The 25888-nt window shown below is 42.9% G+C and overlaps 1 protein-coding gene across 2 annotated transcripts in view; it reads left to right on the top strand.

The window, feature by feature from the left end:
• The window catches only part of LOC139759660 (CUE domain-containing protein 2), a 63155-nt gene that overhangs the window by 19164 nt on the left and 18103 nt on the right, over positions 1-25888 (top strand). For both annotated transcript variants that reach the window (XM_071682064.1, XM_071682066.1), the window contains exons 3-4: positions 10225-10421; positions 24693-24859. In XM_071682064.1, coding sequence (XP_071538165.1) covers positions 10225-10421; positions 24693-24859 — 364 coding nt within the window. The remainder of the gene's footprint in view (positions 1-10224; positions 10422-24692; positions 24860-25888) is intronic.

Genomic DNA, 25888 nt, shown 5'->3' with positions numbered 1-25888 from the left:
ATACAACATTGTTGGAACCACTATTCCTTCAAACATACCCATTTTTGCTTTTCGAGATAATGTTCTCGACTTCCACACATTCTTCAAGGCTCCAAAATTTTCGCCCCCTCCCCCACCCTATGATCCACTTCCGCTTCCATGGTTCCATCGCTGCCAGATCCACTCCAGATATCTAAAACACTTCACTTCCTCAGTTTTTCTCCATTCAACTCACCTCCCAATTGACTTGACCCTCAACCCTACTGTACTAATAACCTTGCTCTTATTCACATTTACTCTTAACTTTCTTCTTTCACACACTTTACCAAACTCAGTCACCAGCTTCTGCAGTTTCTCTCATGAATCAGCCACCAGTGCTGTATCATCAGCGAACAACAACTGACTCACTTCCCAAGCTTTTTTTTTTTTTTTTGTTTTTTTTTTTATACTTTGTCGCTGTCTCCCGCGTTTGCGAGGTAGCGCAAGGAAACAGACGAAAGAAATGGCCAACCCCCCCATACACGTGTATACATACGTCCACACACGCAAATATACATTACCTACACAGCTTTCCATGGTTTACCCCAGACGCTTCACATGCCTTGATTCAATCCACTGACAGCACGTCAACCCCGGTTATACCACATCGCTCCAATTCACTCTATTCCTTGCCCTCCTTTCACCCTCCTGCATGTTCAGGCCCCGATCACACAAAATCTTTTTCCCTCCATCTTTCCACCTCCAATTTGGTCTCCCTCTTCTCCTCGTTCCCTCCACCTCCGACACATATATCCTCTTGGTCAATCTTTCCTCACTCATTCTCTCCATGTGACCAAACCATTTCAAAACACCCTCTTCTGCTCTCTCAACCACGCTCTTTTTATTTCCACACATCTCTCTTACCCTTACGTTACTCACTCGATCAAACCACCTCACACCACACATTGTCCTCAAACATCTCATTTCCAGCACATCCATCCTCCTGCGCACAACTCTATCATAGTCCACGCCTCGCAACCATACAACATTGTTGGAACCACTATTCCTTCAAACATACCCATTTTTGCTTTTCGAGATAATGTTCTCGACTTCCCACATTCTTCAAGGCTCCAAAATTTTCGCCCCCTCCCCCACCCTATGATCCACTTCCGCTTCCATGGTTCCATCCGCTGCCAGATCCACTCCCAGATATCTAAAACACTTCACTTCCTCAGTTTTTCTCCATTCAAACTCACCTCCCAATTGACTTGACCCTCAACCCTACTGTACCTAATAACCTTGCTTTATTCACATTTACTCTTAACTTTCTTCTTTCACACACTTTACCAAACTCAGTCACCAGCTTCTGCAGTTTCTCTCATGAATCAGCCACCAGTGCTGTATCATCAGCGAACAACAACTGACTCACTTCCCAAGCTTTTTTTTTTTTTTTTTTTTTTTTTTTTTTTTTTATACTTTGTCGCTGTCTCCGCGTTTGCGAGGTAGCGCAAGGAAACAGACGAAAGAAATGGCCCAACCCCCCCATACACGTGTATACATACGTCCACACACGCAAATATACATTACCTACACAGCTTTCCATGGTTTACCCCAGACGCTTCACATGCCTTGATTCAATCCACTGACAGCACTTCAACCCCGGTATACCACATCGCTCCAATTCACTCTATTCCTTGCCCTCCTTTCACCCTCTGCATGTTCAGGCCCCGATCACACAAAATCTTTTTCACTCCTTCTTTCCACCTCCAATTTGGTCTCCCACTTCTCCTCGTTCCCTCCACCTCCGACACATATATCCTCTTGGTTAATCTTTCCTCACTCACTTCCCCACACCATATATTCTTAGTACCTTCCACAGAGCATCTCTATCAACTCTGTCATATGCCTTCTCCAGATCCATAAATGCTACATACAAAATCATTTGCTTTTCTAATGTATTTCTTCACATACATTCTTCAAAGCAAACACATGATCCACACATCCTCTACCACTTCTGAAACCACACTGCTGCTCCCCAATCTGATGCTCTGTACATGCCTTCACCCTCTCAATCAATACCCTCCCATATAATTTACCAGGAATACTCAACAAACTTATACCTCTAATTTGAGCACTCACTCTTATCCCCTTTGCCTTTGTATAATGGCACTATGCAAGCATTCCGCCAATCTTCAGGCACCTCACCATGAAACTTTTTTTTTTTTTTTTCCGGTCTCCCGCGTTTGCGAGGTAGCGCAAGGAAACAGACGAAAGAAATGGCCCAACCCCCCCATACACGTGTATACATACGTCCACACACGCAAATATACATACCTACACAGCTTTCCATGGTTTACCCCAGACGCTTCACATGCCTTGATTCAATCCACTGACAGCACGTCAACCCCGGTATACCACATCGCTCCAATTCACTCTATTCCTTGCCCTCCTTTCACCTCCTGCATGTTCAGGCCCCGATCACACAAAATCTTTTTCACTCCATCTTTCACCTCCAATTTGGTCTCCCTCTTCTCCTCGTTCCCTCCACCTCCGACACATATATCCTCTTGGTCAATCTTTCCTCACTCATTCTCTCCATGTGACCAAACCATTTCAAAACACCCTCTTCTGCTCTCTCAACCACACTCTTTTTATTTCCACACATCTCTCTTACCCTTACGTTACTCACTCGATCAAACCACCTCACACCACACATTGTCCTCAAACATCTCATTTCCAGCACATCCATCCTCCTGCGCACAACTCTATCCATAGTCCAGCCTCGCAACCATACAACATTGTTGGAACCACTATTCCTTCAAACATACCCATTTTTGCTTTCCGAGATAATGTTCTCGACTTCCACACATTCTTCAAGGCTCCAAAATTTTCGCCCTCCCCACCCTATGATCCACTTCGCTTCCATGGTTCCATCCGCTGCCAGATCCACTCCCAGATATCTAAAACACTTCACTTCCTCCAGTTTTTCTCCATTCAAACTCACCTCCCAATTGACTTGACCCTCAACCTACTGTACCTAATAACCTTGCTCTTATTCACATTTACTCTTAACTTTCTTCTTTCACACACTTTACCAAACTCAGTCACCAGCTTCTGCAGTTTCTCTCATGAATCAGCCACCAGTGCTGTATCATCAGCGAACAACAACTGACTCACTTCCCAAGCTTTTTTTTTTTTTTTTTTTTTTTTTTTTATACTTTGTCGCTGTCTCCCGCGTTTGCGAGGTAGCGCAAGGAAACAGACGAAAGAAATGGCCCAACCCCCCCATACACGTGTATACATACGTCCACACACGCAAATATTACTTACTACACAGCTTTCCATGGTTTACCCCAGACGCTTCACATGCCTTGATTCAATCCACTGACAGCACGTCAACCCCGGTATACCACATCGCTCCAATTCACTCTATTCCTTGCCCTCCTTTCACCCTCCTGCATGTTCAGGCCCCGATCACACAAAATCTTTTTCCCTCCATCTTTCCACCTCCAATTTGGTCTCCCTCTTCTCCTCGTTCCCTCCACCTCCGACACATATATCCTCTTGGTTAATCTTTCCTCACTCATTCTCTCCATGTGACCAAACCATTTCAAAACACCCTCTTCTGCTCTCTCAACCACGCTCTTTTTATTTCCACACATCTCTCTTACCCTTACGTTACTCACTCGATCAAACCACCTCACACCACACATTGTCCTCAAACATCTCATTTCCAGCACATCCATCCTTCTGCGCACAACTCTATCCATAGTCCACGCCTCGCAACCATACAACATTGTTGGAACCACTATTCCTTCAAACATACCCATTTTTGCTTTTCGAGATAATGTTCTCGACTTCCACACATTCTTCAAGGCTCCAAAATTTTCGCCCCCTCCCCCACCCTATGATCCACTTCCGCTTCCATGGTTCCATCCGCTGCCAGATCCACTCCAGATATCTAAAACACTTCACTTCTCCAGTTTTTCTCCATTCAAACTCACCTCCCAATTGACTTGACCCTCAACCTACTGTACCTAATAACCTTGCTCTTATTCACATTTACTCTTAACTTTCTTCTTTCACACACTTTACCAAACTCAGTCACCAGCTTCTGCAGTTTCTCTCATGAATCAGCCACCAGTGCTGTATCATCAGCGAACAACAATGACTCACTTCCCAAGCTTTTTTTTTTTTTTTTTTTTTTTTTTTTTTTATACTTTGTCGCTGTCTCCCGCGTTTGCGAGGTAGCGCAAGGAAACAGACGAAAGAAATGGCCCAACCCCCCCATACACATGTATATACATACGTCCACACACGCAAATATACATACCTACACAGCTTTCCATGGTTTACCCCAGACGCTTCACATGCCTTGATTCAATCCACTGACAGCACGTCAACCCCGGTATACCACATCGCTCCAATTCACTCTATTCCTTGCCCTCCTTTCACCCTCCTGCATGTTCAGGCCCCAATCACACAAAATCTTTTTCACTCCATCTTTCCACCTCCAATTTGGTCTCCCTCTTCTCCTCGTTCCCTCCACCTCCGACACATATATCCTCTTGGTCAATCTTTCCTCACTCATTCTCTCCATGTGACCAAACCATTTCAAAACACCCTCTTCTGCTCTCTCAACCACACTCTTTTTATTTCCACACATCTCTCTTACCCTTACGTTACTTACTCGATAAAACCACCTCACACCACACATTGTCCTCAAACATCTCATTTCCAGCACATCCATCCTCCTGCGCACAACTCTATCCATAGTCCACGCCTCGCAACCATACAACATTGTTGGAACCAGTATTCCTTCAAACATACCCATTTTTGCTTTCCGAGATAATGTTCTCGACTTCCACACATTCTTCAAGGCTCCCAAAATTTTCGCCCCCTCCCCCACCCTATGATCCACTTCCGCTTCCATGGTTCCATCCGCTGCCAGATCCACTCCCAGATATCTAAAACACTTCACTTCCTCCAGTTTTTCTCCATTCAAACTCACCTCCCAATTGACTTGACCCTCAACCCTACTGTACCTAATAACCTTGCTCTTATTCACATTTACTCTTAACTTTCTTCTTTCACACACTTTACCAAACTCAGTCACCAGCTTCTGCAGTTTCTCTCATGAATCAGCCACCAGTGCTGTATCATCAGCGAACAACAACTGACTCACTTCCCAAGCTTTTTTTTTTTTTTTTTTTTTTTTTTTTTTATACTTTGTCGCTGTCTCCCGCGTTTGCAAGGTAGCGCAAGGAAACAGACGAAAGAAATGGCCCAACCCCCCCCATACACGTGTATACATACGTCCACACACGCAAATATACATACCTACACAGCTTTCCATGGTTTACCCCAGACGCTTCACATGCCTTGATTCAATCCACTGACAGCACGTCAACCCCGGTATACCACATCGCTCCAATTCACTCTATTCCTTGCCCTCCTTTCACCCTCCTGCATGTTCAGGCCCCGATCACACAAAATCTTTTTCCCTCCATCTTTCCACCTCCAATTTGGTCTCCCTCTTCTCCTCGTTCCCTCCACCTCCGACACATATATCCTCTTGGTCAATCTTTCCTCACTCATTCTCTCCATGTGCCCAAACCACTTCAAAACACCCTCTTCTGCTCTCTCAACCACGCTCTTTTTATTTCCACACATCTCTCTTACCCTTACGTTACTCACTCGATCAAACCACCTCACACCACACATTGTCCTCAAACATCTCATTTCCAGCACATCCATCCTCCTGCGCACAACTCTATCCATAGTCCACGCCTCGCAACCATACAACATTGTTGGAACCACTATTCCTTCAAACATACCCATTTTTGCTTTTCGAGATAATGTTCTCGACTTCCACACATTCTTCAAGGCTTCCAAAATTTTCGCCCCCTCCCCCACCCTATGATCCACTTCCGCTTCCATGGTTCCATCCGCTGCCAGATCCACTCCCAGATATCTAAAACACTTCACTTCCTCCAGTTTTTCTCCATTCAAACTCACCTCCCAATTGACTTGACCCTCAACCCTACTGTACCTAATAACCTTGCTCTTATTCACATTTACTCTTAACTTTCTTCTTTCACACACTTTACCAAACTCAGTCACCAGCTTCTGCAGTTTCTCTCATGAATCAGCCACCAGTGCTGTATCATCAGCGAACAACAACTGACTCACTTCCCAAGCTTTTTTTTTTTTTTTTTTTTTTTTTTTTTTTTTTTTATACTTTGTCGCTGTCTCCCGCGTTTGCGAGGTAGCGCAAGGAAACAGACGAAAGAAATGGCCCAACCCCCCCATACACGTGTATACATACGTCCACACACGCAAATATACATACCTACACAGCTTTCCATGGTTTACCCCAGACGCTTCACATGCCTTGATTCAATCCACTGACAGCACTTCAACCCCGGTATACCACATCGCTCCAATTCACTCTATTCCTTGCCCTCCTTTCACCCTCCTGCATGTTCAGGCCCCGATCACACAAAATCTCTTTCCCTCCATCTTTCCACCTCCAATTTGGTCTCCCTCTTCTCCTCGTTCCCTCCACCTCCGACACATATATCCTCTTGGTCAATCTTTCCTCACTCATTCTCTCCATGTGCCCAAACCACTTCAAAACACCCTCTTCTGCTCTCTCAACCACGCTCTTTTTATTTCCACACATCTCTCTTACCCTTACGTTACTCACTCGATCAAACCACCTCACACCACACATTGTCCTCAAACATCTCATTTCCAGCACATCCATCCTCCTGCGCACAACTCTATCCATAGCCCACGCCTCGCAACCATACAACATTGTTGGAACCACTATTCCTTCAAACATACCCATTTTTGCTTTCCGAGATAATGTTCTCGACTTCCACACATTCTTCAAGGCCCCCAGAATTTTCGCCCCCTCCCCCACCCTATGATCCACTTCCGCTTCCATGGTTCCATCCGCTGCCAGATCCACTCCCAGATATCTAAAACACTTCACTTCCTCCAGTTTTTCTCCATTCAAACTCACCTCCCAATTGACTTGACCCTCAACCCTACTGTACCTAATAACCTTGCTCTTATTCACATTTACTCTTAACTACTTCCCAAGCTACATACATTAAATAACCTTACCAACCAGTCAACAATACAATCACCCCCTTTTTTAATGAATTCCACTGCAATATCCTCCAAACCTGCTGCCTTGCCGGCTTTCATCTTCTGCAAAGCTTTTACTACCTCCTCTGTTTACCAAATCATTTTCCCTAACCCTCTCACTTTGCACACCACCTCGACCAAAACACCCTATATCTGCCACTCTGTCATCAAACACATTCAACAAACCTTCAAAATACTCACTCCATCTCCTTCTCACATCACCACTACTTGTTATCATCTCCCCATTAGCCCCCTTCACTGAAGTTCCCATTTGCTCCCTTGTCTTATGCTCTTTATTTACCTCCTTCCAGAACATCTTTTTATTCTCCCTAAAATTTAATGATACTCTCTCACCCCAACTCTCATTTGCCCTCGTTTTCACCTCTTGCACCTTTCTCTTGACCTCCTGTCTCTTTCTTTTATACATCTCCCACTCAATTGCATTTTTTCCCTGCAAAAATCGTCCAAATGCCTCTTTCTTCTCTTTCACTAATAATCTTACTTCTTCATCCCACCACTCACTACCCTTTCTAATCAACCCACCTCACAAGCTTCTCATGCCACAAGCATCTTTTGCGCAAGCCATCACTGCTTCCCTAAATACATCCCATTCCTCCCCCACTCCCCTTACCTCCTATGTTCTCACCTTTTTCCATTCTGTACTCAAGTCTCTCATGGTACTTCCTCACACAAGTCTCCTTCCCAAGCTCACTTACTCTCACCACCCTCTTCACCCCAACATTTTTCTTCTTTTCTGAAAACCCATACAAATCTTCACCTTCGCCTCCACAAGATAATGATCAGACATCCCTCCATTTGCTCCTCTCAGCACATTAACATCCAAAAGTCTCTCTTTCGTGTGCCTGTCAATTAACACGTAATCCAATAATGCTCTCTGGCCATCTCTCCTACTTACATACAAATACTTATGTATATCTCACTTTTTAAGCCAGGTATTCCCAATCACCAGTCCTTTTTCAGCACATAAATCTACAAGCTCTTCACCATTTCCATTTACAACACTGAACACCCCATGTATACCAATTATTCCTTCAACTGCCACATTACTCACCTTTGCATTCAAATCACCTATCACTATAACCCGGTCTTGTGCATCAAAACCACTGACACACTCATAAATAACATATATATTATATATTATGTGAAGCGTCTGGGGTAATATATTATATATTATGTGAAGCGTCTGGGGTAAACCATGGAAAGTTTTGTGGGGCCTGGATGTGGAAAGGGAGCTGTGGTTTCAGTGCATTATTACATGACAGCTAGAGACTGAGTGTGAACGAATGGGGCCTTTGTTGTCTTTTCCTAGCGCTACCTCGCATACATGAGGGGGGAGGGGGATGTTATTCCATGTGTGGCGAGGTGGCGATGGGAATGAATAAAGGCAGACAGTATGAATTATGTACTTGTGTATATATGTATATGTCTGTGTGTGTATATATATGTGTACATTGAGATGTATAGGTATGTATACTTGCGTGTGTGGACGTGTATGTATATACATGTGTATGTGGGTGGGTTGGGCCATTCTTTCGTCTGTTTTCTTGCACTACCTCGCTAACGCGGGAGACCGACAAAGCAGAATAAATGAATAAATATATATCCCTGGGGATAGGGAAGAAAGAATACTTCCCTCGTATGCCCTGCATGTTGTAGAAGGCGACTAAAAGGGGAGGGAGTGGGGGGGCTGGAAATCCTCCCCTTTCCTTTTTTTTTAATTTTCCAAAAGAAGGAACAGAGAAGGGAGCCAGGTTAGGATATTCCCTCAAGGGCCCAGTCCCCTGTTCTTAACGCTACCTCGCTAACGCGGGAAGTGGCAAATAGTGTGAAAGAAAAAGATATATATTTTATTAGATGTTCTGGGAGCGTTGAAGAATGTGTAGAAGGCCAGAACGTTATCTCATAGAGCAAAAATGAGTGTTTGAAGGAATAGTGGTTCCATCGATGATATATGGTTGCGAGGCATGGGCTTTAGATAAAGTTGTGCGGAGGAGGGTGGATGTATTGGAAATGTTTAAGGACAATATGTGGTGTGAGGTAGTTTTATAAACCAAGTAAGTAATGAAAGGGTAAAAGAGATGTGTGGTGATAAAAAGAGTGTGTTTGAGAGAGCAGAAGAAGAGTGTGTATTGAAATGGTTTGGTCACATTGAGAGAATGAGTGAGGAAAGATTGACAAAGAAGATATATGTGTCAGAGGTGAAGGGAACGAGGAGAAGTGGGAGACCAGATTGGAGGTGGAAGGATGGAGTGAAAAAGATTTTGAGCGATCTGGACCTGAACATACAGGAGGTTGAAAGACATTCAAGGAATAGAGTGAATTGGAACGATGTAGTATACCGGGGTCAATGTGCTGTCAATAGATTGAACCAGAGCATGTGAAGCGTCTGGGATAAACCATGGTAAGTTTTGTGGGGCCTAGATGTGGAAAGGGAGCTGTGGTTCTGGTGCATTACACATGACAGCTAGAGACTGAGTGTGAACAAATGTGGCCTTTGTTGTCTTTTCCTAGTGCTACCTTGCATGCACGCAGGGGAGGGGGGTGCCATTTCATGTGTGACAGGGTGGTGGCAGGAATGGATGAAGGCAGCAAGTATGAATATGTACTTATGTATATGTCTGTATGTCTGTGTGTGTATATGTATGTATATGTTGAAATGTATAGGTATGTGTATATATGCATGTGTGGGCATTTATGTATATACATGTGTATGTGGGTGAGTTGGGCCATTCTTTCGTCTGTTTCCTTGCACTACCTCGCTAACGTGGGAGACAGTTACTATGTATGATATACAAATAAATGAATAAACTGGATGTTTTAACATACAGCCAAAAAGAAACTTTTGATTTATTCTTTACTTTCAGATGTATGTATATGTTGAAATGTATAGGTATGTACATATGTGCATGTGTGGGTGTTTATGTATATACATGTGTATGTGGGTGGGTTGGGCCATTTTTCGTCTGTTTCCTTGCGCTATCTCGCTAACGTAGGAGACAGCGACTAAGTATATTAAATGAATAAATGAGTAAATTAGATGTTTTAACATACATGCAAAAAGAAACTTGATTAATTCTTTACTTTCAGTGGAATTGATGATATCGTAGTGAGCTATGTAAGTGGGGTGTTGGAAGAGGTAGCTGTAGATGGTGAAGAGGTGGATTCTGCAGGTATGAAGGATGTGATGGCTGCATATGTGCCAGAGTTTGATGCCATTCCAGAAGATGCCATTACCTCTTGGGTCATCTACATGGTACATGTTATTAACCAGGAGAAAAATAAAGGTTAGAGGAGGCATTTATTATTTGATCGTATTCAAAGTAAATCTTATGCTCTACATGTCCTGAGTATTATGTTTTTCAATTCTCTTTCGTTTACTGTTTCTTTCATATCTTGTGCATTATTGAACATGTCTTAAGCTTTTCTACATATTATCATTCATAGCCAACTGCCATCTATTGAAAAGTTTCAAAGAAAATAAAGAAAACAAAACAGATCCATTGTTTGATGTACACTAATTTACTTGTGCTGCACATTCATTCTAAACACCATCCTCAGCTTTCCTGACCACCTGAAAATAATCTCATTATATTCTCCCCTATCCCTGGGGATAGGGGAGAAAGAATACTTCCCACGTATTCCCTGCGTGTCGTAGAAGGCAACTAAAAGGGGAGGGAGCGGGTGGCTGGAAATCCTCCCCTCTCGTTTTTTTTTTTTCAATTTTCCAAAAGAAGGAGCAGAGAAAGGGGCCAGGTGAGGATATTCTCTTAAAGGCCCAGTCCTCTGTTCTTAACGCTACCTCGCTAACGCGGGAAATGGCGAATAGTATGAAAGGAAAAAAAATTTTTAGTAAACTGATTGTTGCCCTGGCTAATGAGCATGTTTTTCTCAGCTTTGAGACAGTAGTTTTTTGTTTGTTTTTTGTAGGAGAATATGTTTTTAAACTCTTCCAAGCTTATTTAGAATCAACAGTGGAGCAAATTTTGTTTGGAAGAGCATAATTGTTTGGAAAAGCAATAACTAAAGTTACTTCCTTGTCCATGCTCATCTAAATATTTTGCCCGTTATGGTATGTGATTCATTAATTGGAATAGATGTTTCTTAATGTGCTCAGTAACTTTGCTGCTGTATTGCAATATGGTGTTGCTTGTATATTGTGCATGACATATAGTGTTACAAGCAGAGGGATGCTTCAGATAGTATATATATTACATATACTGTTAGTCGTGTATTGAAACTAAAATCCTTCAAACACATTAGAGGTATTCATGGAGCATAATGCTTACATTAATGCAATATTGATTTCAGTTGATTATTATAATAGGTCCTACTTTCTTCACTTTGATATTCTTTTTACATAAAGACTGTAGTTGAAAATTTGAAATGTTGTGGTTGGTAACTGAATGGTATAGGGAAGATTCTTTGTGTGCTACTCTGCTTTTAGAGAAAAGGCAGCCTGATAGAGATGTGAAAATAAAAAAAGAAGCTTGATTTTATGTATTGTTACAGTAAGTTATCATCCCTAAACTTTTCATATGCATATTTCTTGCATTTGTTTCAAGTCAGTGACTGATTTTGAAAAAGTATTATAGTGTATATATTATTTTAGCGGAAATGGGTATGTTTGAAGGAATAGTGATTCCAACAATGTTATATGGCTGTGAGGCATGGGCAGTAGATAGGGTTGTGCGGAGGAGGGTGGATGTGTTGGAAATGAGATGTTTGAGGACAATATGTGGTGTGAGGTGGTTTGATTGAGTAAGTAATGAAAGGGTAAGAGAGGTGTGTGGTAATGAAAAGAGTGTGGTTGAGAGAGCAGAAGAGGCTGTATTGAAATGTTTGGTCACATGGAGAGAATGAGTGAGGAAAGATTGACAGAGAGGATATATGTGTTAGAGGTGGAGGGAACGAGGAGAAGTGGGAGACCAAATTGGAGGTGGAAGGATGGAGTGAAAAAGATTTTGAGCGATCAGAGCCTGAGCATATAGGAGGGTGAAAGGCATGCAAAGAATAGAGTGAATTGGAACGATGTGGTATACTGGGGTTGATGTGCTGTCAGTGGATTGAATGAGGGCATGTGAAGTGTCTGGGGTAAACCATGGAAAGTTTTGTGGGGCCTGGATATGGAAAGGGAACTGTGGTTTCGGTGCTTTACACATGACAGCTACTGACTGGATGTGAACGAATGTGGCCATTGTTGTCTTTTCCTAGCACTACCCCGCGCACACGGGCGGGAGGGGGTGCTGTTTTTTTATGTGTGGTGGGGTGGCAATGGGAAAGGATGAAGGCAGCAAGTATGAATGCATACATGTGTATATATACATATGTCTGTTTATGGGTATGTCAAAATGTATAGTTATGTATATGTGCATTTGTAGGCGTTTATGTATATATACATGTGTATGTGGATGGGTTGAGAGATTCTTTCATCTGTTTCCTTGCACTACCTCACTAATACAGGAGACAGTGACTAAGTATGATAATATAATGGGAACTTCAGTGAAGGGCGCAAATGGGGAGGTGATAACAAGTAGTGGTGATGTGAGAAGGAGATGGAGTGAGTATTTTGAAGGTTTGTTGAATGTGTTTGATGATAGAGTGGCAGATATAGGGTGTTTTGGTCGAGGTGGTGTGCAAAGTGAGAGGGTTGGGGAAAATGATTTGGTAAACAGAGAAGAGGTAGTAAAAGCTTTGCGGAAGATGAAAGCCGGCAAGGCAGCAGGTTTGGATGGTATTGCAGTGGAATTTATTAAAAAAGGGGGTGACTGTATTGTTGACTGGTTGGTAAGGTTATTTAATGTATGTATGACTCACGGTGAGGTGCCTGAGGATTGGCGGAATGCGTGCATAGTGCCATTGTACAAAGGCAAAGGGGATAAGAGTGAGTGCTCAAATTACAGAGGTATAAGTTTGTTGAGTATTCCTGGTAAATTATATGGGAGGGTATTGATTGAGAGGGTGAAGGCATGTACAGAGCATCAGATTGGGGAAGAGCAGTGTGGTTTCAGAAGTGGTAGAGGATGTGTGGATCAGGTGTTTGCTTTGAAGAATGTATGTGAGAAATACTTAAAAAAGCAAATGGATTTGTATGTAGCATTTATGGATCTGGAGAAGGCATATGATAGAGTTGATAGAGATGCTCTGTGGAAGGTATTAAGAATATATGGTGTGGGAGGCAAGTTGTTAGAAGCAGTGAGGGGGTTTTTATCGGGGATGTAAGGCATGTGTACGTGTAGGAAGAGAGGAAAGTGATTGGTTCTCAGTGAATGTAGGTTTGCGGCAGGGGTGTGTGATGTCTCCATGGTTGTTTAATTTGTTTATGGATGGGGTTGTTAGGGAGGTGAATGCAAGAGTTTTGGAAAGAGGGGCAAGTATGAAGTCTGTTGGGGATGAGAGAGCTTGGGAAGTGAGTCAGTTGTTGTTCGCTGATGATACAGCGCTGGTGGCTGATTCATGTGAGAAACTGCAGAAGCTGGTGACTGAGTTTGGTAAAGTGTGTGAAAGAAGAAAGTTAAGAGTAAATGTGAATAAGAGCAAGGTTATTAGGTACAGTAGGGTTGAGGGTCAAGTCAATTGGGAGGTGAGTTTGAATGGAGAAAAACTGGAGGAAGTGAAGTGTTTTAGATATCTGGGAGTGGATCTGGCAGCGGATGGAACCATGGAAGTGGAAGTGGATCATAGGGTGGGGGAGGGGGCGAAAATTCTGGGAGCCTTGAAGAATGTGTGGAAGTCGAGAACATTATCTCGGAAAGCAAAAATGGGTATGTTTGAAGGAATAGTGGTTCCAACAATGTTGAATGGTTGCGAGGCGTGGGCTATGGATAGAGTTGTGCGCAGGAGGATGGATGTGCTGGAAATGAGATGTTTGAGGACAATGTGTGGTGTGAGGTGGTTTGATCGAGTAAGTAACGTAAGGGTAAGAGAGATGTGTGGAAATAAAAAGAGCGTGGTTGAGAGAGCAGAAGAGGGTGTTTTGAAATGGTTTGGGCACATGGAGAGAATGAGTGAGGAAAGATTGACCAAGAGGATATATGTGTCGGAGGTGGAGGGAAAGAGGAGAAGAGGGAGACCAAATTGGAGGTGGAAAGATGGAGTGAAAAAGATTTTGTGTGATCGGGGCCTGAACATGCAGGAGGGTGAAAGGAGGGCAAGGAATAGAGTGAATTGGAGCGATGTGGTATACCGGGGTTGACGTGCTGTCAGTGGATTGAATCAAGGGCATGTGAAGCGTCTGGGGTAAACCATGGAAAGCTGTGTAGGTATGTATATTTGCATGTGTGGACGTATGTATATACATGTGTATGGGGGTGGGTTGGGCCATTTCTTTCGTCTGTTTCCTTGCGCTACCTCGCAAACGCGGGAGACAGCGACAAAGAAAAAAAAAAATTTATTATTATTTATTATTGTTTATGGATGGGGTTGTTAGGGAGGTGAATGCAAGAGTTTTGGAAAGAGGGGCAAGTATGAAGTCTGTTGGGGATGAGAGAGCTTGGGAAGTGAGTCAGTTGTTGTTCGCTGATGATACAGCGCTGGTGGCTGATTCATGTGAGAAACTGCAGAAGCTGGTGACTGAGTTTGGTAAAGTGTGTGAAAGAAGAAAGTTAAGAGTAAATGTGAATAAGAGCAAGGTTATTAGGTACAGTAGGGTTGAGGGTCAATTCAATTGGGAGGTGAGTTTGAATGGAGAAAAACTGGAGGAAGTGAAGTGTTTCAGATATCTGGGAGTGGATCTGGCAGCGGATGGAACCATGGAAGCGGAAGTGGATCATAGGGTGGGGGAGGGGGCGAAAATTCTGGGAGCCTTGAAGAATGTGTGGAAGTCGAGAACATTATCTCGGAAAGCAAAAATGGGTATGTTTGAAGGAATAGTGGTTCCAACAATGTTGTATGGTTGCGAGGCGTGGGCTATGGATAGAGTTGTGCGCAGGAGGATGGATGTGCTGGAAATGAGATGTTTGAGGACAATGTGTGGTGTGAGGTGGTTTGATCGAGTAAGTAACGTAAGGGTAAGAGAGATGTGTGGAAATAAAAAGAGCGTGGTTGAGAGAGCAAAGAGGGTGTTTTGAAATGGTTTGGTCACATGGGGAGAATGAGTGAGGAAAGATTGACCAAGAGGATATATGTGTCGGAGGTGGAGGGAACGAGGAGAAGAGGGAAACCAAATTGGAGGTGGAAAGATGGAGTGAAAAAGATTTTGTGTGATCGGGGCCTGAACATGCAGGAGGGTGAAAGGAGGGCAAAGAATAGAGTGAATTGGAGCGATGTGGTATACCGGGGTTGACGTGCTGTCAGTGGATTGAATCAAGGCATGTGTATGGGGGTGGGTTGGGCCATTTCTTTCGTCTGTTTCCTTGCGCTACCTTGCAAACGCAGGAGACCGGCAAAAAGAAAAAAAAAAAAAAAGAATTATTATTATTATTATTATCCCTGGGGATAGGGGAGAAAGAATACTTCCCACGTATTCCCTGCGTGTCGTAGAAGGCGACTAAAAGGGAAGGGAACGGGGGGCTGGAAATCCTCCCCTCTCATTTTTTTATTTTAATTTTCCAAAAGAAGGAACAGAGAAGTGGGCCAGGTGAGGGTATTCCCTCAAAGGCCCAGTCCTCTGTTCTTAACGCTACCTCGCTATCGTGGGAAATGGCGAATAGTATGAAAAAAAAAAAAAAAATTTATATTTTTTATTATACTTTGTCGCTTTCTCCCGCGTTTGCGAGGTAGCGCAAGGAAACAGATGAAAGAAATGGCCCATCCCACCCCCATACACATGTATATACATACGTCCACACACACAAATATACATACCTACACAGCTTTCCATGGTTTACCCCAGACGCTTCACATGCCTTGATTCAATCCACTGACAGCACGTCAACCCCGGTATACCACATCGCTCCAATTCACTCTATTCCTTGCCCTCCTTTCACCCTCCTGCATGTTCAGGCCCCGATCACACAAAATCTTTTTCACTCCGTCTTTCCACCTCCAATTTGGTCTCCCACTTCTCCTCGTTCCCTCCACCTCCGACACATATATCCTCTTGGTCAATCTTTCCTCACTCATTCTCTCCATGTGCCCAAACCATTTCAAAACACCCTCTTCTGCTCTCTCAACCACGTTCTTTTTATTTCCACACATCTCTCTTACCCTTACGTTACTTACTCGATCAAACCACTCACACCACTATTGTCCTCAAAAAATTCATTTCCAGCACATCCACCCTCCTGCCCCAAAAACCTACCCATAGCCCACGCTTGCAACCATACAACATTTTTGGGAAAACCACTATTCCTTCAAACATTACCCATTTTTGCTTTCGGAGAAAATGTTCTCGATTCCACACATTCTTCAAGGCTCCCAGGATTTTCGCCCCCCCCCCACCCTCTGATCACTTCCGCTTCCATGGTTCCATCCGCTGCCAGATCCACTCCCAGATATCTAAAAACACTTTACTTCCTCCAGTTTTTTTCCATTCAAACTTACCTCCCATACATATATGGTATATATGTATATGTCTGTGTATGTATATGTATGTATACATTGAAATTTTATAGGTATGTATATGTATGTGTGTGGGCATGTATGTATAGTATGTGTATGTGGGTGGGGTTGGCCTTCTTTCGTCTGTTTCCTTGCGTTACCTCTCTTAACGGGGAGACAGCAACAAAGTCTAATATATTTTTTATATTTTAGTTTTCATGTGTAGCAGGGTTTGCGAGAGGAATGGATGAAGGCAGCAAACTTGAATATGTATATTGTATATATGTATATGTTTGTGTATGTATATGTATGTATACATTAAATGTATAGGTATGTATATTGTACGTGTGGGCGATGTTTTGTATGTGTATGTGGGGGGTTGGGCATTCTTTCGTCTGTTTCCTTGGTTACCTCTCTTAACGGGGGAGACAGCAACAAAGTCTAATATAATTTTTATATTTATTCTTTCTTTTTTTCTTTCAAACTATTCTCCATTTCCATTTTTCATTTATATTTATATTATTTTTTATCCCTGGGGATAGGGGAGAAAGAATACTTCCACGTATTCCTGCGTGTCGTAGAAGGCAAACTAAAAGGGGGGGGAGCGGGTGGCTGGAAATCCTCCCCCCTCATTTTTTTTTAATTTTCCAAAAGAAGGAAATAGAAGGGGGGCCCGGTGAGGATATTCCTCAAAGGCCCAGTCCTCTGTTTTTAACACACCTCGCTATCGCGGGAAATGGCAAATAGTTTCGAAAGAAAAAAAGATTATATTATATTGTTAGAAATACTTAGAAAAGCGAATGGATTTGTAGTAGCATTTATGGATCTGGATAAGGCATATGATAGAGTTTTAAGAGATGCTCTGTGGATTGTAAAAGAATATATGGTGTGGGAGGCAAGTTGTTAGAAGAAGTGAAAAGTTTTTATCGAGGATGTAAGGCATGTGTACGTGTAGGAAGAGAGGAAAGTGATTTGTTCACAGTGATTGTCTGTTTGCAGCAGGGTGCATGAAGTCTCCATGGTTGTTTAACTTGTTTGGATGGGGTTGTTTGGAGGTGAATGCAAGAGTTTTGAAAGAGGGGCAAGTATGCAGTCTGTTGTGGGAGAGAGCTTGGGGAAATGATCAGTTGTTGTTCGTGATGATACGGCGCTGGTGGCTGATTCATGTGAGAAACTGCAGAAGCTGGTGACTGAGTTTGGTAAAGTGTGTGAAAGAAGAAAGTTAAGAGTAAATGTGAATAAGAGCAAGGTTATTAGGTACAGTAGGGTTGAGGGTCAAGTCAATTGGGAGGTGAGTTTGAATGGAGAAAAACTGGAGGAAGTGAAGTGTTTTAGATATCTGGGAGTGGATCTGGCAGCGGATGGAACCATGGAAGTGGAAGTGGATCATAGGGTGGGGGAGGGGGCGAAAATTCTGGGAGCCTTGAAGAATGTGTGGAAGTCGAGAACATTATCTCGGAAAGCAAAAATGGGTATGTTTGAAGGAATAGTGGTTCCAACAATGTTGAATGGTTGCGAGGCGTGGGCTATGGATAGAGTTGTGCGCAGGAGGATGGATGTGCTGGAAATGAGATGTTTGAGGACAATGTGTGGTGTGAGGTGGTTTGATCGAGTAAGTAACGTAAGGGTAAGAGAGATGTGTGGAAATAAAAAGAGCGTGGTTGAGAGAGCAGAAGAGGGTGTTTTGAAATGGTTTGGGCACATGGAGAGAATGAGTGAGGAAAGATTGACCAAGAGGATATATGTGTCGGAGGTGGAGGGAATGAGGAGAAGAGGGAGACCAAATTGGAGGTGGAAAGATGGAGTGAAAAAGATTTTGTGTGATCGGGGCCTGAACATGCAGGAGGGTGAAAGGAGGGCAAGGAATAGAGTGAATTGGAGCGATGTGGTATACCGGGGTTGACGTGCTGTCAGTGGATTGAATCAAGGGCATGTGAAGCGTCTGGGGTAAACCATGGAAAGCTGTGTAGGTATGTATATTTGCATGTGTGGACGTATGTATATACATGTGTATGGGGGTGGGTTGGGCCATTTCTTTCGTCTGTTTCCTTGCGCTACCTCGCAAACGCGGGAGACAGCGACAAAGAAAAAAAAAAATTTATTATTATTTATTATTGTTTATGGATGGGGTTGTTAGGGAGGTGAATGCAAGAGTTTTGGAAAGAGGGGCAAGTATGAAGTCTGTTGGGGATGAGAGAGCTTGGGAAGTGAGTCAGTTGTTGTTCGCTGATGATACAGCGCTGGTGGCTGATTCATGTGAGAAACTGCAGAAGCTGGTGACTGAGTTTGGTAAAGTGTGTGAAAGAAGAAAGTTAAGAGTAAATGTGAATAAGAGCAAGGTTATTAGGTACAGTAGGGTTGAGGGTCAATTCAATTGGGAGGTGAGTTTGAATGGAGAAAAACTGGAGGAAGTGAAGTGTTTCAGATATCTGGGAGTGGATCTGGCAGCGGATGGAACCATGGAAGCGGAAGTGGATCATAGGGTGGGGGAGGGGGCGAAAATTCTGGGAGCCTTGAAGAATGTGTGGAAGTCGAGAACATTATCTCGGAAAGCAAAAATGGGTATGTTTGAAGGAATAGTGGTTCCAACAATGTTGTATGGTTGCGAGGCGTGGGCTATGGATAGAGTTGTGCGCAGGAGGATGGATGTGCTGGAAATGAGATGTTTGAGGACAATGTGTGGTGTGAGGTGGTTTGATCGAGTAAGTAACGTAAGGGTAAGAGAGATGTGTGGAAATAAAAAGAGCGTGGTTGAGAGAGCAAAGAGGGTGTTTTGAAATGGTTTGGTAACATGGGGAGAATGAGTGAGGAAAGATTGACCAAGAGGATATATGTGTCGGAGGTGGAGGGAACGAGGAGAAGAGGGAAACCAAATTGGAGGTGGAAAGATGGAGTGAAAAAGATTTTGTGTGATCGGGGCCTGAACATGCAGGAGGGTGAAAGGAGGGCAAAGAATAGAGTGAATTGGAGCGATGTGGTATACCGGGGTTGACGTGCTGTCAGTGGATTGAATCAAGGCATGTGTATGGGGGTGGGTTGGGCCATTTCTTTCGTCTGTTTCCTTGCGCTACCTTGCAAACGCGGGAGACCGGCAAAAAGAAAAAAAAAAAAAAAGAATTATTATTATTATTATTATCCCTGGGGATAGGGGAGAAAGAATACTTCCCACGTATTCCCTGCGTGTCGTAGAAGGCGACTAAAAGGGAAGGGAACGGGGGGCTGGAAATCCTCCCCTCTCATTTTTTTATTTTAATTTTCCAAAAGAAGGAACAGAGAAGTGGGCCAGGTGAGGGTATTCCCTCAAAGGCCCAGTCCTCTGTTCTTAACGCTACCTCGCTATCGTGGGAAATGGCGAATAGTATGAAAAAAAAAAAAAAAATTTATATTTTTTATTATACTTTGTCGCTTTCTCCCGCGTTTGCGAGGTAGCGCAAGGAAACAGACGAAAGAAATGGCCCATCCCACCCCCATACACATGTATATACATACGTCCACACACACAAATATACATACCTACACAGCTTTCCATGGTTTACCCCAGACGCTTCACATGCCTTGATTCAATCCACTGACAGCACGTCAACCCCGGTATACCACATCGCTCCAATTCACTCTATTCCTTGCCCTCCTTTCACCCTCCTGCATGTTCAGGCCCCGATCACACAAAATCTTTTTCACTCCGTCTTTCCACCTCCAATTTGGTCTCCCACTTCTCCTCGTTCCCTCCACCTCCGACACATATATCCTCTTGGTCAATCTTTCCTCACTCATTCTCTCCATGTGCCCAAACCATTTCAAAACACCCTCTTCTGCTCTCTCAACCACGTTCTTTTTATTTCCACACATCTCTCTTACCCTTACGTTACTTACTCGATCAAACCACCTCACACCACATATTGTCCTCAAACATCTCATTTCCAGCACATCCACCCTCCTGCGCACAACTCTATCCATAGCCCACGCCTTGCAACCATACAACATTGTTGGAACCACTATTCCTTCAAACATACCCATTTTTGCTTTCGGAGATAATGTTCTCGACTTCCACACATTCTTCAAGGCTCCCAGGATTTTCGCCCCCTCCCCCACCCTCTGATCTACTTCCGCTTCCATGGTTCCATCCGCTGCCAGATCCACTCCCAGATATCTAAAACACTTTACTTCCTCCAGTTTTTCTCCATTCAAACTTACCTCCCATACATATATGTGTATATATGTATATGTCTGTGTATGTATATGTATGTATACATTGAAATGTATAGGTATGTATATGTATGTGTGTGGGCATGTATGTATATGTATGTGTATGTGGGTGGGTTGGGCCATTCTTTCGTCTGTTTCCTTGCGTTACCTCTCTTAACGGGGGAGACAGCAACAAAGTCTAATATATTTTTATATTTTAGATTTCATGTGTAGCAGGGTGGCGAGAGGAATGGATGAAGGCAGCAAACATGAATATGTATATGTGTATATATGTATATGTTTGTGTATGTATATGTATGTATACATTGAAATGTATAGGTATGTATATGTACGTGTGTGGGCATGTATGTATGTGTATGTGGGTGGGTTGGGCCATTCTTTCGTCTGTTTCCTTGCGTTACCTCTCTTAACGGGGGAGACAGCAACAAAGTCTAATATATTTTTATATTTATTCTTTCTTTTTTTCTTTCAAACTATTCTCCATTTCCATTTTTCATTTATATTTATATTTATTTTTATTATCCCTGGGGATAGGGGAGAAAGAATACTTCCCACGTATTCCCTGCGTGTCGTAGAAGGCGACTAAAAGGGGAGGGAGCGGGTGGCTGGAAATCCTCCCCTCTCATTTTTTTCAATTTTCCAAAAGAAGGAACATAGAAGGGGGCCAGGTGAGGATATTCCCTCAAAGGCCCAGTCCTCTGTTCTTAACACTACCTCGCTATCGCGGGAAATGGCAAATAGTACGAAAGAAAGAAAGATTTATATTTATATATGTTAGAAATACTTAGAAAAGCGAATGGATTTGTATGTAGCATTTATGGATCTGGATAAGGCATATGATAGAGTTGATAGAGATGCTCTGTGGATTGTATTAAGAATATATGGTGTGGGAGGCAAGTTGTTAGAAGAAGTGAAAAGTTTTTATCGAGGATGTAAGGCATGTGTACGTGTAGGAAGAGAGGAAAGTGATTTGTTCACAGTGATTGTCTGTTTGCAGCAGGGGTGCATGATGTCTCCATGGTTGTTTAACTTGTTTATGGATGGGGTTGTTAGGGAGGTGAATGCAAGAGTTTTGGAAAGAGGGGCAAGTATGCAGTCTGTTGTGGATGAGAGAGCTTGGGAAGTGAGTCAGTTGTTGTTCGCTGATGATACGGCGCTGGTGGCTGATTTGGGTGAGAAACTGCAGAAGCTGATGATTGAGTTTGGTAAAGTGTGTGAAAGAAGAAAGCTGAGGGTAAATGTGAATAAGAGCAAGGTTATTAGGTGCAGTAGGGTTGAGGGACAAGTCAATTGGGAGGTAAGTTTGAATGGAGAAAAGCTGGAGGAAGTGAAGTGTTTTAGATATCTGGGAGTGGATTTGGCAGCAGATGGGAACCATGGAAGTGGAAGTGAGTCATAGGGTGGGGGAGGGGGCGAAAGTTCTGGTAGTGTTGAAGAATGTGTGGAAGGTGAGATCGTTATCTCGGAAAGCAAAATTGGGTATGTTTGAAGGAATAGTGGTTCCAACAATGTTATATGGTTGCGAGGCGTGGGCTATAGATAGAGTTTTGTGGAGGAGGGTGGATGTGCTGGAAATTAGATGTTTGAGGACAATATGTGGTGTGAGGTGGTTTGATCAAGTAAGTAATGAAAGGGTAAGAGAGATGTGTGGTAATAAAAAGAGTGTGGTTGAGAGAGCTGAGGAGGGTTTGGTCACATGGAGAGAATGAGTGAGGAAAGATTGACAAAGAGGATATATGTGTCAGAGGTGGAGGGATCGAGGAGAAGTGGGAGACCAAATTGGAGGTGGAAAGATGGAGTGAAAAAGATTTTGATTGATCAGGGCCTGAACCTGTAGGAGGGTGAAAGGCGTGCACGGAATAGAGTGGATTGGAATGATGTGGTTTACTGGGGTTGACGTGCTGTCAGTGGATTGAACCAGGGCATGTTAAGCGTCTAGGGTAAACCATGGAAAGTTCTGTGGGGCCTGGATTTAGAAAGGGAGCTGTTGTTTCGGTGCATTATACATGACAGCTAGAGACAGTGTGAACGAATGTGGCCTTTGTTGTCTTTTCTTAGCGCTACCTCGCGCACATGCAGGGGGAGGGGGTTGTCATTTCATGTGTGGCGGGGTGGCAACGGGAATGAATAAGGGCAGACAATATGAATTATGTACATGTCTATATATGTATATGTCTGTGTGTATATTTATATGTATATGTTGAGATGTATAGGTATGTATATTTGCATGTGTGGACATGTATGTATATACATGTGTATGTGGGTGGGTTGGGCCATTCTTTCGTCTGTTTCCTTGCACTACCTTGCGAATGCGGGAGACAGCGACAAAGCAAAAAAAAAAAAAATTTTTTTTTTTTTTTTTTTTTTTTTTTTTTTTTTTTTTTTTTTTTTTTTTTTTTTTGTCGCTGTCTCCCGCGTTTGCGAGGTAGCGCAAGGAAACAGACGAAAGAAATGGCCCAACCCACCCCCATACACATGTATATACATACGTCCACACACGCAAATATACATACCTACACAGCTTTCCATGGTTTACCCCAGACGCTTCACATGCCTTGATTCAATCCACTGACAGCATGTCAACCCCGGTATACCACATCGCTCCAATTCACTCTATTCCTTGCCCTCCTTTCACCCTCCTGCATGTTCAGGCCCCGATCACACAAAATCTTTTTCACTCCATCTTTCCACCTCCAATTTGGTCTCCCTCTTCTCCTCGTTCCCTCCACCTCCGACACATATATCCTCTTGGTCAATCTTTCCTCACTCATTCTCTCCATGTGCCCAAACCATTTCAAAACACCCTCTTCTGCTCTCTCAACCACGCTCTTTTTATTTCCACACATCTCTCTTACCCTTACGTTACTTACTCGATCAAACCACCTCACACCACACATTGTCCTCAAACATCTCATTTCCAGCACATCCATCCTCCTGCGCACAACTCTATCCATAGCCCACGCCTCGCAACCATACAACATTGTTGGAACCACTATTCCTTCAAACATACCCGTTTTTGCTTTCCGAGATAATGTTCTCGACTTCCACACATTCTTCAAGGCTCCCAGAATTTTCGCCCCCTCCCCCACCCTATGATCCACTTCCGCTTCCATGGTTCCATCCGCTGCCAGATCCACTCCCAGATATCTAAAACACTTCACTTCCTCCAGTTTTTCTCCATTCAATCTCACCTCCCAATTGACTTGACCCTCAACCCTACTGTACCTAATAACCTTGCTCTTATTCACATTTACTCTTAACTTTCTTCTTCCACACACTTTACCAAACTCAGTCACCAGCTTCTGCAGTTTCTCACATGAATCAGCCACCAGCGCTGTATCATCAGCGAACAACAACTGACTCACTTCCCAAGCTCTCTCATCCCCAACAGACTTCATACTTGCCCCTCTTTCCAAAACTCTTGCATTCACCTCCCTAACAACCCCATCCACAAACAAATTAAACAACCATGGAGACATCACACACCCCTGCCGCAAACCTACATTCACTGAGAACCAATCACTTTCCTCTCTTCCTACACGTACACATGCCTTACATCCTCGATAAAAACCTTTCACTGCTTCTAACAACTTGCCTCCCACACCATATATAATTATTATTATTATTATTATTATTATTATTGTTATGATTATTATTATTATTTCAGAGTAGGAATGATTTTTCTAGTTAGAGTCATGACACACAGATTAAACTTCTTTTTAACTGCCATCAGCATTATACTATTCTGTGAAGGCTCTATACTGTACTTTATTGCCATCCCTATAGCCTGAAAAATACTTTCATTAAACATATAGGCTTCATATCATCAATGAAAGTTACAGAATTTTTTCAAAATTTAAGATTTTGTTTTGCAGGTAAAACAGGTAATGATCTGACTTTAGATGCCTTGATTTCATCATACCCAGTGGAGACTCGCAAACATCACAACTCACAATCAATAAGTGAAACAAGTGAAAGATCACAGAAACTTTCTGAAACCTCAAACGGGTCTGATGAACACAATAGTACCAATGGAGATGAGGTAAATTTGTGTAAAGTATGGCTGTTAATTTATGTAACTGATGGTGATAATTCTTGAGGCATCTAAGAAGAAAATGTAAGTTTTTGATGTTATTGCTGAATCAGAGTTTTAGGTATGGTAATGCTTCCTAGTTTTATCATATTACAATAGGAATTGAAAATACATGTTTTATCTAGATGAACTCAAATTGCAAAATTGAGGTTCAAATGGGGTTTGGAGCATTAGCAGAACAGGGAAGGAAAAATGCAAAGCAGATTTAGGGCTGCGATTATTAATCAGTAACCTCTCAATCATGCAGACTGCATTTAAAAGAAGTGTCTGTTCCTGGCTGTATCCCACATCAAAGGATCCCAAGATATCATGGTAGACACTCTACCCTAGATAAATCAGTTAGGGGTAACTGGCAACTAAATTGAGGTTCTGTCATATGAATTTGGTCCTTTGGGCATCAATGGTTGTAATGGTGACCAGTAACATTTCTAATGCATGGGTTTCCTATCTGTATGCAAATTTGATTAAATGCACTCAGTTTTAGCTTGAATTAGTGGTGTTTTTTCTTGTTTCAGAAGTGGTAGAGGATGTGTGGATCAGGTGTTTGCTTTGAAGAATGTATGTGAGAAATACTTAGAAAAGCAAATGGATTTGTATGTAGCATTTATGGATCTGGAGAAGGCATATGATAGAGTTGATAGAGATGCTCTGTGGAAGGTATTAAGAATATATGGTGTGGGAGGCAAGTTGTTAGAAGCGGTGAAAAGTTTTTGTCGAGGATGTAAGGCATGTGTACGTGTAGGAAGAGAGGAAAGTGATTGGTTCTCAGTGAATGTAGGTTTGCGGCAGGGGTGTGTGATGTCTCCATGGTTGTTTGATTTGTTTATGGATGGGGTTGTTAGGGAGGTGAATGCAAGAGTTTTGGAAAAAGGGGCAAGTATGAAGTCTGTTGGGGATGAGAGAGCTTGGGAAGCGAGTCAGTTGTTGTTCGCTGATGATACAGCGCTGGTGGCTGATTCATGTGAGAAACTGCAGAAG

The sequence above is a fragment of the Panulirus ornatus genome, chromosome 33 (assembly GCF_036320965.1).
Source record: "Panulirus ornatus isolate Po-2019 chromosome 33, ASM3632096v1, whole genome shotgun sequence".
NCBI classification, from domain to species: domain Eukaryota; kingdom Metazoa; phylum Arthropoda; class Malacostraca; order Decapoda; family Palinuridae; genus Panulirus; species Panulirus ornatus.
This window is presented reverse-complemented; position numbering and strand designations above follow the sequence as displayed.